Source organism: Somniosus microcephalus, chromosome 20 (genome assembly GCF_052327205.1).
Source record: "Somniosus microcephalus isolate GS21.2 chromosome 20, FLI_Smic_1.0, whole genome shotgun sequence".
NCBI lineage: Eukaryota > Metazoa > Chordata > Chondrichthyes > Squaliformes > Somniosidae > Somniosus > Somniosus microcephalus.
This window is the reverse complement of record NC_141006.1, coordinates 59,405,260-59,420,572: the sequence shown is the minus strand read 5'-3', so window position 1 is coordinate 59,420,572 and position 15,313 is coordinate 59,405,260. Positions and strand designations below refer to the sequence as shown.

General features: G+C 47.5%; 1 protein-coding gene across 1 annotated transcript in view; it reads left to right on the top strand.

Annotated features, from left to right (window-relative positions):
- Positions 1-14,828, top strand: part of LOC147103320 (membrane-bound glycerophospholipid O-acyltransferase 2-like) — a 107,036-nt gene extending 92,208 nt beyond the window's left edge. Inside the window, exons 9-13 of the mRNA XM_085962803.1 lie at positions 1,528-1,631; positions 7,158-7,222; positions 7,624-7,756; positions 8,271-8,422; positions 9,181-14,828. Of these exons, the coding sequence (XP_085818929.1) occupies positions 1,528-1,631; positions 7,158-7,222; positions 7,624-7,756; positions 8,271-8,422; positions 9,181-9,376 (650 nt within the window). The 3' untranslated portion in view covers positions 9,377-14,828. The remainder of the gene's footprint in view (positions 1-1,527; positions 1,632-7,157; positions 7,223-7,623; positions 7,757-8,270; positions 8,423-9,180) is intronic.
- The last annotated feature ends 485 nt before the right edge of the window (positions 14,829-15,313 follow it).

Below are 15,313 nucleotides of genomic sequence, written 5' to 3'. Positions count from 1 at the left end.
ACAACCATGAGTTCTAGTTACATCACTAGTTCCTGGTTACAGAAACGTCCTGCGCAAGCTGGGCCCACGCCCGAGTTTTTATACTTTCCTTGGACGGCGCCACCAGCTGGTCGCCCAGTGTCATTTCTACATGAATGGTGAGATTCATGACAGGGTCCAAGTACAGAAATGACTAAAAGCTAGTGGACAGGTACAAAAAATCATTTAAAAGGTTAATGGAATATTAGCCTTTATCTCAAGGAAGCTGGAATACAAAGGGGTTGGAAGTTATGTTACAGTTGGTCAAAGCTCTGGTTAGACCCCCTGTAACGTACTGTGTTCTGTTCTGGGTACCGCATCTCAGGAAGGGGGTATTGACCTTCAATTAGATCATGCAGCGCAGGTACACCAAAATGATACCGGGGCTAAAAGAGATAAAATATGAGGACAGGTTGCATTGACGAGGCTTGCATTGCCTCGAATATAGAAGATTAAAAAGTGATCTAATTTAGTGGTTCTCAAACTGGGGTCCACGGCCCTCTTGGGATCCGTAGAGAGCTTCCAAGGGGTCCGCGGCCGGAGGTGATTTCAAGCCTGCTCCTCTTTATAAAACCGACACTGATTCAGTTCTTGTGAAGTATTCTCGACGGCTGGGCCCGCCTCCTCACGGAGCTCTCACTCACTTTGCAACGAGCCCTCCCTGCCGGCCGAGCCCATCCCTCTCGCTGGCGCCACGACGCTGCGCCATCCTCCCGACACGTGATCAGAGTGCCCGCGGGGCCCTTCAAACACGTGCCCGAACCTGTTCACGCAAACACGTACAATCCCGCAGCCCAGCTGTTACAGAACTTGCCCAGCGGAACAGTACGGCGGCGAGTCACGCTTCCAGCGACATCCCAGCACGTGCACGGGCGCTCCTTTCACCTCTGCTGTCTGGTTTCAGTCCTTCCCGCCCCCCTCCCAGATTAGTGGCCAGAAGGCTCGTTCCCTCTGTCAGGTGTAGGAGGCTGAAGTGAGGTGCGTTGGACATCCTTGACTCAATGCCTCACAGTTCCGCATGGATTGGCAATACGCCTCAGTGAAGCCACGAGGAAGGGAACGCAGTAGCCAAATTGCATGCAGCAAGCTCCCACAAACAGCAATGTGATAATGAGGGATAAATATTCACCAGGACACCGGGATGAACTCCACTGCTCTTCTCCAAAACAGTGCCGCGAGTTCTTTTACGTCCACCTGAGAGGTCAGACGGGGCCACAGTTTAACGTCTCATCTATAAGACGGCACCTCCGACAGTGCAGCACTCCCTCAGTACTGCACTGGTGCATCAACCTAGATTTTATGGTCAAGTCTCTGGAGTGGGACTTGAACCCACTCTGACTCAGAGGTGAGAGTGCTACCCACTGAGCCATGTCTGACACCCAATGTATAATGTGAAGAATGGCTTTGCCCGTCATTATATTGAGCAGGATGTGTTGCCTGACTCCAGCCCCTGGCCTGTGGGCACAGGATTGGTGGCACTACTTGTGAATGTGTTTGTTTTGCACACAGCCGATGCTATCAATAATGCCGCAGGGTTTGGATTCTCTGGTTACGACAGTCGCGGCAAACCTCGATGGGACATGATCTCCAATCTCAACATCGTCAAGGTAGAGGTAAGAACTGAACACTTACACCCGCACCAAACACAGACACACACACCTACACACACACCTACACACACACCTACACACACACCTACACACACACCTACACACACACACACACCTACACACACACACACCTACACACACACACACCTACACACACACACACACCTACACACACACACACCTACACACACACACACCTACACACACACACACCTACACACACACACACCTACACACACACACACCTACACACACACACACCTACACACACACACACCTACACACACACACACCTACACACACACACACCTACACACACACACACCTACACACACACACACCTACACACACACACACCCACACACACACACACACACACCTACACACACACACACACACCTACACACACACACACCTACACACACACACACCTACACACACCTACACTCACACACACAAACCTACACACACCTACACACACCTACACTCACACACACAAACCTACACACACCTACATACACACACCTACACACACACCCCTACACACACCCCTACACACACCCCTACACACACCCCTACACACACCCCTACACACACCCCTACACACACCCCTACACACACCCCTACACACACCCCTACACACACCCCTACACACACCCCTACACACACACCTACACACACACCTACACACACACACCTACACAGACACCTACACACACACACCTACACACACACACCTACACACACACACCTACACACACACACCTACACACACACACCTACACACACACACCTACACACACACACCTACACACACACACCTACACACACACACCTACACACACACACCTACACACACACACACCTACACACACACACACCTACACACACACACACCTACACACACACACACCTACACACACACACACCTACACACACACACACCTACACACACACACACCTACACACACACACACCTACACACACACACACCTACACACACACACACCTACACACACACACACCTACACACACACACACCTACACACACACACACACCTACACACACACACACCTACACACACACACACCTACACACACACACACACCTACACACACACACACACCTACACACACACACACACCTACACACACACACACACCTACACACACACCTACACCTACACACACACACCTACACCTACACACACACACACCTACACCTACACACACACACACCTACACCTACACACACACACACCTACACCTACACCTACACACACACACACCTACACCTACACACACACACACCTACACACACACACACCTACACACACACACACACACCTACACACACACACACACACCTACACACACACACACACACACACCTACACACACACACACACACACCTACACACACACACACACCTACACACACACACACACCTACACACACACACACCTACACACACACACACACACCTACACACACACACACACCTACACACACACACACACCTACACACACACACACACCTACACACACACACACACCTACACACACACACACCTACACACACACACACCTACACACACACACACACACCTACACACACACACACACACCCCTACACACACACACACACCTACACACACACACACACCTACACACACACACACACCTACACACACCTACACACACCTACACACACCTACACACACCTACACTCACACACACAAACCTACACACACCTACATACACACACCTACACACACACCCCTACACACACACCTACACACACACCTACACACACACACCTACACAGACATCTACACACAGACATCTACACACACACACCTACACACACACACCTACACACACACACCTACACACACACACCTACACACACACACCTACACACACACACCTACACACACACACCTACACACACACACCTACACACACACACCCACACACACACACCTACACACACACACACCTACACACACACACACCTACACACACACACACACCTACACACACACACACACACCTACACACACACACACCTACACACACACACACACACCTACACACACACACACACACCTACACACACACACACACACCCACACACACACACCCACACACACACACACACCTACACACACACACACACCTACACACACACACACACACCTACACACACACACACACACCTACACACACACACACCTACACACACACACACCTACACACACACACACCTACACACACACACACCTACACACACACACACACACCTACACACACACACACACACCTACACACACACACACACCTACACACACACACACCTACACACACCTACACACACACACACCTACACACACCTACACACACCTACACACACCTACACACACCTACACACACCTACACACACCTACACTCACACACACAAACCTACACACACCTACACTCACACACACCCCTACACACACACCTACACACACACCTACACACACACACCTACACAGACATCTACACACACACACCTACACACACACACCTACACACACACACCTACACACACACACCTACACACACACACCTACACACACACACCTACACACACACACCTACACACACACACCTACACACACACACCTACACACACACACCTACACACACACACCTACACACACACACCTACACACACACACCTACACACACACACCTACACACACACACCTACACACACACACCTACACACACACACCTACACACACACCTACACACACACACCTACACACACACACCTACACACACACACCTACACACACACACCTACACACACACACCTACACACACACACACACACACCTACACACACACACACACACCTACACACACACACACACACCTACACACACACACACACACCTACACACACACACACACACCTACACACACACACACACACCTACACACCTGCACACACACACACACACCTACACACACACACACCTACACACACACACACCTACACACACACACACCTACACACACACACACCTACACACACACACACACACCTACACACACACACACACACCTACACACACACACCTACACACACACACACACCTACACACACACACACCTACACACACACACACCTACACACACACACACACCTACACACACACACACCTACACACACACACACCTACACACACACACACCTACACACACACACACACCTACACACACACACACACCTACACACACACACACACCTACACACACACACACCTACACACACCTACACACACACACACACCTACACACACACACACACCTACACACACACACACACCTACACACACACACCTACACACACACACACCTACACACACACACACCTACACACACACACACCTACACACACACACACCTACACACACACACACCTACACACACACACACCTACACACACACACACCTACACACACACACACCTACACACACACACACCTACACACACCTACACACACCTACACACACCTACACTCACACACACAAACCTACACACACCTACATACACACACACAAACCTACACACACCTACATCTACATACACACACACAAACCTACACACACCTACATACACACACCTACACACACCCCTACACACACACACCTACACAGACATCTACACACAGACATCTACACACACACACCTACACACACACACCTACACACACACACCTACACACACACCTACACACACACACCTACACACACACACCCACACACACACCCACACCTACACACACACACACACACCTACACACACACACACACACCTCCACACACACACACACACACACACACACCTACACACACACACACACCTACACACACACACACACCTACACACACACACACACCTACACACACACACACACCTACACACACACACACACACACACCTACACACACACACACACCTACACACACACACACACCTACACACACACACACACCTACACACACACACACACCTACACACACACACACACCTACACACACACACACCTACACACACACACACACACCTACACACACACACACACCTACACACACACACACACCTACACACACACACACACCTACACACACACACACACCTACACACACACACACCTACACACACACACACACACCTACACACACACACACACACCTACACACACACACACACACCTACACACACACACACACCTACACACACACACACACCTACACACACACACACACCTACACACACACACACACCTACACACACACACACACCTACACACACACACACACACACCTCTACACACACACACACACACACCTCTACACACACACACACACACACCTACACACACACACACACACCTACACACACACACACACACACACACCTACACACACACACACACACCTACACACACACACACACACCTACACACACACACACCTACACACACACACACCTACACACACACACACACCTACACACACACACACACCTACACACACACACACACCTACACACTTACCTACACACACTTACCTACACACACACACACCTACACACACACACATACCTACGCACACTCAACGTCACACACACCTACACACACACACACCTACGCACACTCAACCTCACACACACCTACACACACACCTACACACAGACACCTACGCACACACACCTACACACACACACACCTACACACACACACACCTACACACAGACACACATACACACACACACAGCTACACACACCCCTACACACACCCCTACACACACACCTACACACACACCTACACACACACACCTACACACACACACCTACACACACACATACACACACATACACACACCTACACACACACACCTACGCACACTCAACCTCACACACACCTACACACACACCTACACTCCTACGCACATACACCTACACACAGACACCTACGCACCCACGCCTACACACACATACACATACACACACCTATACACACACACACCTATATACACACACACACCTACACACCTACACACACACACACCTACACACACACACACACACCTACACACACACACACACACCTACACACACCCACACACACACCTACACACACCTACACACACCTACACACACACACCTACACACACACACACCTACACACACCTACACACACACACACACACACACACCTACACACACACACACCTACACACACACACACACACCTACACACACATACACCTACACACACACACCTTCACACATCTACACACATATACCTACACACACACCTACACACACACACATACACACACCTACACACACTCAACCTCACACAAACCTACACACACTCAACCTCACACACACCTACGCACACATCACACACCCCTTTACCACAAAATGGATGGACTGTAATTTATTGCTGCTTTTATTTTTCAGTTTGCAACGAGCATGAAGATGTTTATTGACAATTGGAACATACAGACAGCTTTGTGGCTCAAAGAGTAGGTAGTTCCAATCTATAGCGCAGCACTTGCTCAGTCTGCTTTAGACCATGTTATATATTGTCCTAGGTGGGGTGGGGGGGGTATATGGATTTTTTTTTAACACAGTGAGTTGTTGTGATCTGGAATGCACTCCCTGAAAGGGCGGTGGAAGCAGATTCAATAGTAACTTTCAAAAGGGAATTGGATAATTACTTGAACGGAAAAAATTTGCAGGGCTGTGGGGAAAGGGCGGGGGGAGTGGGATTAATTGGATCGCTCTTTCAAAGAGCCGGCACAGGCACGATGGGCCGAATGGCCTCCTTCAGTGCTGTATCATTCTATGATTCTATAATTCCATGAATCTCAGTATTTGTACATTAAGTTGACACTAAATGTTACTAAATGTTGCCTCCCATTAGAGTCTGCTATGATCGATGTCCATTCAGTCCCACGTTGGTGACGTTCCTTCTATCTGCAGTATGGCACGGAGTTTACCCTGGCTATTACTTCACCTTCATCGCAGGCATGTTCATGACACTAGCGGCGAGAGCAGTAAGTAATCCTGGAGAGTTTGGTCTGGTATTCCGTTAGATGTAAAGAGATGTAGAGCCTGAAATCCCTGGTGGTCCGACTGCTCCACCAGTAAAATGTCCCAAAGCGCTTCACGGGAGCGATTATCAAACGAAATTTGACACTGAGCCACATAAGGAGATATTAGGGCAGGTGACCAAAAGCTTGGTCAAAGAAGTAGGATTCTAGGAAGCGCCTTAAAGGAAGAGATAGAGGTAGAGAGGCAGAGAGGTTTAGGGAGGGAATTCCAGAGCTTGAGGCCGCGGCAACTGAAGGCACGGCTACCAATGGTGGAGCGATTAAAATCGGGGATGCTCAAGAGGACAGATTTGGAGCAGCGCAGAGATCTCGGAACATAGAAACAAGAGTAGGCCATTCTGCCCCTCAAGCCTGTTCCACCATTCAATTAGATCACGGCAGATCTGTATCTTAGCTCCATTTACTCGCCACTGAAACAAGTTTAATTTTTTTTGTGCGTGTGTTTGGTTTTATGCAGGTTAGAAAGAATTTGAGGCCCCATTTCCTAGCTTCGCCAACACGCAAGGTGTTCTATGATGTGGTGACGTGGGCGACTACACAGGTGGTGGTGAGTTACACGGTGGCACCATTCGTCCTTCCGTTTGTGGATCCGTCACTCAAGTTTTACAGGTGAGGAGATGCGTCAAGCTAATGATGTAGATCAAAGTGATTTGCCATTTATGCTCCTCACATTGCTATCAGGGACAGCAGAATGTAATATTGGTAACTTAAGCCATGTCATTCATAGCTGGTAAAATAGTTAGCAATGAGTGCATCTATCTGTGATCACTGGTATGTAACCCAGCTATCCATAAAAGGTTCTTCCTCCCTTCATCTTCCCTACATGGACGCCATGAGAAAAGGTTTCCTCCATATGATGTGATAGAAAGCCATTGCTTTACCTGGTTAATCTGTAGACACTTCATTCTGAATTCAAATGGTCACTGGGCATCTTTAAATGGCAGATGGGCTATTAAAAGAATGACCAAGAGGACAAGCAACCTGCCTCAATCTGTCTGTTGGGTGCCTCCTGGTCATTTTATTTGTTGACCAGCCAGTCGATGTCAATCAATGCCCCTTCTTTGTTTCTTTAGCTACAATTTTAAGTTAAGTGGCAAAAGAGCCAGAGGTGAGATTGGGAGATTTCTTGTAAAACAGCGAGTTGTTGTGATCTGGAATGCGCTGCCTGAAAGGGCGGTGGAAGCAGATTCAAGAGTAACTTTCAAAAGGGAATTGGATAAATTTGCAGGGCTATGGGGGAAAAGAGCAGGAGAGTGGGACTAATTGGATCGCTCTTTCAAAGAGCCGGCACAGGCATGATGGGCTGAATGGCCTCCTCCTGTGCTGTAAGATTCCATGAATTCAGTTTCTGTATTTTGTCCCCTCAGGACTTGGTACTTCAGTTTTCATATCATCGCCATTGCGCTCATCCTGGTGTTGCCAAAGGAACCAAGCTGTACATCGGGAGAGGGCCAGAGGCACCAAGTGACGAAACAAGCAGAGACAATGCACCACTGCAATGGTCAACAGAATGGTCGAGCGTCTATGTACAAGAACCAGAACCACCGGACGAAGATTGACTAGTGGAGAGAGGGGCGCCTCGAACTTGAGAGGGGAGCAAGCAGAATGTTTGATGGACGATTTTAACTTGTTCAGGAAAAGCAGCGAAAGGAACCCCAGGGCCAACGGCCTTACTATTGAAAGCTGCTCCTCAATTCAGTATCAGTTAAAGAAAGTGTTTTTTGGTCATGAAAGACCAGCAAGGAGGTGTGCAATAATTGAATCTTTGTTGGGGGGGGGGGGGGGGGAGCTTTAACCCCCCCCCCCCCAACCGCCCACTATGACGGGCGGGAGAGAGTCGAGAAGAGGAGGGAGATTAAATCGTCAAATTCGCGAACCCGCCGTGCTCGTGCGCCAGTTTTCCTTTTAATGCAACAGATATCGGGGTGTCCAAATAACCCGCTCTGGAGAGGTGGGTTCATCTTTATAATATTTAAGTGAGGCTCCTTTCCTGATATTTTGGCTGCAATTTCAAATCAATGCCTCCCGCATGGATTTCCTGGGGTTCGGGAAACCCGGCAGCTAAAGGGAAGCGGGAGCAGCCGGATCCAGCGGATAAATGAGTGTTTGTGGGCCAGGAGGAGCAGGAGTGCGTCCCCGCCCCCTGGCCCGCCTGCCGCAATCGGCCAACCCCAGATCTTTCCCGATTGCCGGGGACCTTCTGGTGCTGGCTTTCCTGCCTGGCGGCTGGCTAGACTCTCAACCTGGCCGTCTGCTGGGCGGGAAATGGAGTAAAATAAACGACGAGGTCCTGCCATTAAATTCCGCAGGGCCCCCACATTCCCGGCATTTGCAGGTTTCCCCTCTTCCCCACCCTCGCAAACACCCCCCCCCACTACCTCCCTGCCTTCCAAATATCAGGGCCTTTGACTCTCCTCGATCGGTTTTAATATTGTAGGTACTTTGACAGCTTTCCACACCCCTCCTGGAAAAACGACATACCCAGGTTGCACTTCAAATAGATATCAGGCTAAGATTTAAAAAAAAATATAGCACCCTTGACCTTTGCACTACACATCCTGCGACAAGAGTACAAAAGCCAGGAAGTTATGCTAAACGTTTATAAAACACTAGTTCAGCCCCAGCTGCAGTATTGTGTCCAATTCTGGGCACCACACTTTAGGAAGGATGTCAAAGCCTTGGAGAGAATGCAGGGGCGATTTACTGGAATGATACCAGGGATGAGGGAATTTCAGTTATGTGGATTGTTCTCCTTAGAGCAGAGAAGGTTAAGGAGAGATTTAATAGGAGTGTTCAAAATTATAAGGGGTTTTCATAGAGAAGATAGGGAGAAACTGTTCCTACTGGCGGAAGGGTCGGTAACCAGAGGACACAGATTTAAAATAGTTGGTTGGAGAACCAGAGGTGAGATGAGGAAAGATTTATTTACGCAGCGAGTTGTTCTGATTTAGAACGCACTACCTGAATGGGTGATGGAAGCAGATTCAATAGTAACTTTCAAAAGGGAATTTAATATATGATTGAATGGGATAAAATTTGCAGGGCTATGGGGAAAGGGCAGGGGAGTGGGACTAATTGGATAGCTCTTTCAAAGAGCTGGCAAAGGCACGATGGGCTGAATGGCCTCGTCCTGTGCTGTAAGAGCCAGTGACTTGGAGTGGTTCTGGGGGGTGGGATGAGGAGCGAAAGAGAGAGAGTAGAATTCACACTCGCGTTAAATACCAATACCACCTCCCAGCAGCTATCTCACTGCTAAGCTGAGGCTTACCTGCCTCTCAAAAGGGGTGAAGATGAACAGGGAAGGAGCGAGGGTAAATGTGCAGGGCCGATTTCACAAGTCACTGCTCTCCTCAGGGTCACTGGGCACGTGGTTGAGGTACGGAGTGAACCTGCCAGGGTGTACACACACACACACACACACACAAATGAGCCTCCTCCCACCTTACTTCATCCAACCCTATCAACATATCCTTCTATTCCTTTCTCCCTCATGTGCTTATCGAGCTTCCCCTTCAGTGTATATCTGCTATTCGCCTCAACCACTCCCTGTGGTAGCAAGTTCCACATTCTCACCACTCTGAGTAAAGAAGTTTCTCCTGAATTTCGTATTGGATTTATTAGTGACTATTTTATATTTGTAGCCCCTAGCTCAGTACTCCCCCACAAGTGGAAACATCCTCTCTATATCTACTCTATCAAACCCCTTCATAATTTGAAATACCTCTATCAGATCACCTCTCAGCCTTCTCTTTTCTAGAGAAAAGAGCCCCAGCCTGTTCAATATCACGGGTATTTCTGTATTTCAGTTGATTCTCTGTTTTCGTCAGACTTGGAGCTGGAGTCACTATTGTCCACAGCAGCATTGCAGTTTGATGTTTTGAGCTTTGGATTTGAACTGGAGATAAGCCATTGGAATTGGATTCAAAAGCATCATGGAAGATGTGTTGCTGGGAATATCTTAATGCAAGAGTATTTTTTAACAAGTGTTATCTATGACCATGTTTTATCTGTGAATCTAACTTTTAAGATAAAATAGTTCAGCTGTGTGCTTGCAAACTCCTTTCTATTGATTGGTCAGAATGATTGCCATGGTTCCTCATGACTGGGTTGGATTGGAGTGGGAATAGGAGAGAACCAGATGAGATTTATTGCTGGTACGTGATCTTCTTTAGTTGGGGAGAAGGACTGCATCTTGTCACAAGGCTCTTCCACCACTACCACTAATACTGGCCAACTAAAGATAGACTTCTACCAGGGTTGGATAGACAATGTCCATCCTTTCTGTTTCACCCAAAATGATGCCAACCAAAGTGGGAGGAGTCCAGTGATTGACAGCTTTGGAAGCTAACACCCATAACCAGTAGACTACTCGTCACCTAATTCATCACGTTTGTTAACTGTTAATAAGGATTGTGAATACATGACATGTATACGTGGCATGAGCCACCATCACCATTTTGTCCATGGCAACTTTGACCTTGATCTCTTCAGGATGTGGACGGGCACCTGAGCATACTGACTGACAATGTATACACTTGTTCTGGCATTCAATCCAAGTGACATCTCAACCTCTCTAACGTAACAATGCCGATCAGAGTTTGACTCCCTTCACAACCTTAGCTATGACTGATGTGCATTTGTTTTTTTTTTCTGCATATTTTATTTTGAATTCAATATAATACTGCATCTTTTGAGTCAAGTGTCCAGCTTTGGCCAGTGTCTAAGCCAGTTCAGTCACACTGGTTGACGGTTGAGGCCTGATTTAGATGTCTATGCCCAAGATCCACATGAAGTTAGTGTGAAAACACAAATTAACTGAGGGGTACGCTCATGGGCATTGTTAGAAGTGGCGGATGATGAGGCACTTAGAACTCAAATGCTCGTTTAAAATGTCAGTGTTATTCTTTTCCACAGCCTTAACATGACTTGCACTTGATGGTGCAAACAAGCATTCACTGCGCTCGAAACAGTTTTCTGGAGATGATTTGCAGGTCACTTCTCTTGAAAGCGAGTAGCATTTTTCAGGCCAAATGATTTTTGTATCCTTACGTGGAACCAGGGTAAAGGAAATCTCACAGAAATGTAATGGTGAACACAATGAACCAACAATGTGTTGGAAGAACCTGAGATTTTTTTCTTCTAATGCCTCATCGTGAGCTCTTGATCTTCCACCCAGAATTGATGGGTGAGAAACATGCTTTTAAAGAGAAAATGACATTGAACTCCTTCATTCAGCACAGCCCTTACACTTTATATAGATCTGAATCTGCTTTTTACAGATTCAATGAGACTACATAAGGACATAAGAAATAGGAGCAGGAGTAGGCCATTCGGCCCCTCGAGCCTGCTCCGCCATTCAATAAGATCATGGCTGATCTGATCTTGGCCTCAACTCCACTTCCCTGCCCGCTCCCCATAACCCTTGTCTCCCCTGTTTTTCAAAAATCTGTTTATCTCCACCTTGAATATATTCAATGACCCAGCCTCCACAGCTCTCTGGGGTAGAGAATTCCAAAGATTCACGACCCTCTGAGAGAAGAAATTCCTCCTCATCTCCGTCTTAAATGGGCGACCCCTTACTCTGAAACTATGCCCCCTAGTTCTCGATTCCCCCACGAGGGGAAACATCCTCCCTGCATCTACCCTGTCAAGCCCCCTCAGAAACTTATGTTTTAATAAGATCACCTCTCATTCTTCTAAACTCCAATGAGTATAGGCCCAACCTGCTCAACCTTTCTTCATAAGACAACCCCCTCATCTCCGGAATCAACCTCATGAACCTTCTCTGAACTGCCTCCAATGCAAATATATCCTTCCTTTAAATAAGGAGACCAAAACTGCATGCAGTACTCCAGGTGTGGTCTCACCAACGCCCTGTACAGTTGTAGCAAGACTTCCCTACTTTTATACTCCACCTCCCTTTGCAATAAAGGCCAACATTCCTTTTGCCTTCCTAATTACTTGCTGTACCTCCATGCTAACTTCTTGTGTTTCATGTATGAGGACACCCAGATCCCTCTGTACCACAGCATTCTGTAGTCTCTCTCCATTTAAATAATATTTTGCTTCTTTATTCATCCTACCAAAGTGGATAACCTCACATTTTCCCACATTATACCCCGTTTGCCAAATTTTTGCCCACTCACTTAACCTATCTACATCCCTTTGGAGATTCTTTGTGAGTTTCTCACAACTTGCTTTCCCATCTATCTTTGTATCGTCAGCAAATTTGGCTACAATACACTCGGTCCCTTCATCCAAGCCATTAATATATTGTAAATAGTTGAGGCCCCAGCACTGATCCCTGTGGCACCCCACTAGTTACAGTTTGCCAACCTGAAAATGACCCATTTATCCCGACTCTCTGTTTTCTGTTAGTTAGCCAAGACTAGCTGGCAACTTTCTGTGTCTCGCAACCTAATACCAGCAAAATGGTGTCCTTGATAGTGAATAAGTCAATTGCGGAGCCTGGTTACATGTGACTGTTAACCCATTATGTTCTGACTCATCTCACTGGAATGCGGGGGAGTCCAGAACCAGGGGTCACAGTCTAAGGATAAGGGGTAAGCCATTTAGGACAGAGATGAGGAGGAATTTCTTCACCCAGAGAGTGGTGAACCTGTGGAATTCTCTACCACACAAGGCAGTTGAGGCCAATTCATTAAATATATTCAAGAAGGAGTTAGATATATTTCTTAAGGCTAAAGGGATCAAGGGATATGGGGAGAAGGCAGGGACAGGGTACTGAATTTGGATGATCAGCCATGATCTCATTGAATGACGGAGCAGGCTCGAGGGGCCGAATGGCCTACTCCTGCTCCTATCTTCTATGTTTCTATGATGCAAGCTGCTTCGTGTGCTATGTTACAAAGTGAATTTGAATGGTCAAACCTAAAGGTCTGTTGGAATGATTTTACAGTATGTTACTTTATTGTGCTCTTCCTTAAAAAAAACCAACTAAAAGTTTTAAATCACATAAATGATACGTTTTCCTTTTATAAAATAATTTTGACATTTTAAACTGGCTATTGTGTTTTTTTTACTGTTCCCGGTCCAGCAACACTTTGATTTTAAAATTCTCATCCTTGTTTTCAAATCCCTCCATGGACTCACCCCTCCCTATCTCTGTAACCTCCTCCAACCCTCCACGATCTCTGCGTTCCTCCAATTCTGGCCTCTTGCGCAGCCCCGATTTTAATCGCTCCACCATTGGTGGCCGTGTCTTCTGATGCCTAGGCCCTAAGCACTGGGATTCCCTTTCTAACACTCTCTCTCTCCTCCGTTAAGACGCTCCCTAAAAGCTACCTCTGTCACCTGTCTGAATATCTCCTTATGTGACTCGGTATCAAATTTCATTTGGTAACGCTCCTGTGAGGCGGCTTGGGACATTTTAAAGGCGCTATATAAATGCAAGTTGCTGTTGTTGTTGTGTGGTGTTATACACTATTCTTTGGTTAATGATCATCCATGTGGTCCTTTGAAAGCATTACATTTCACTAA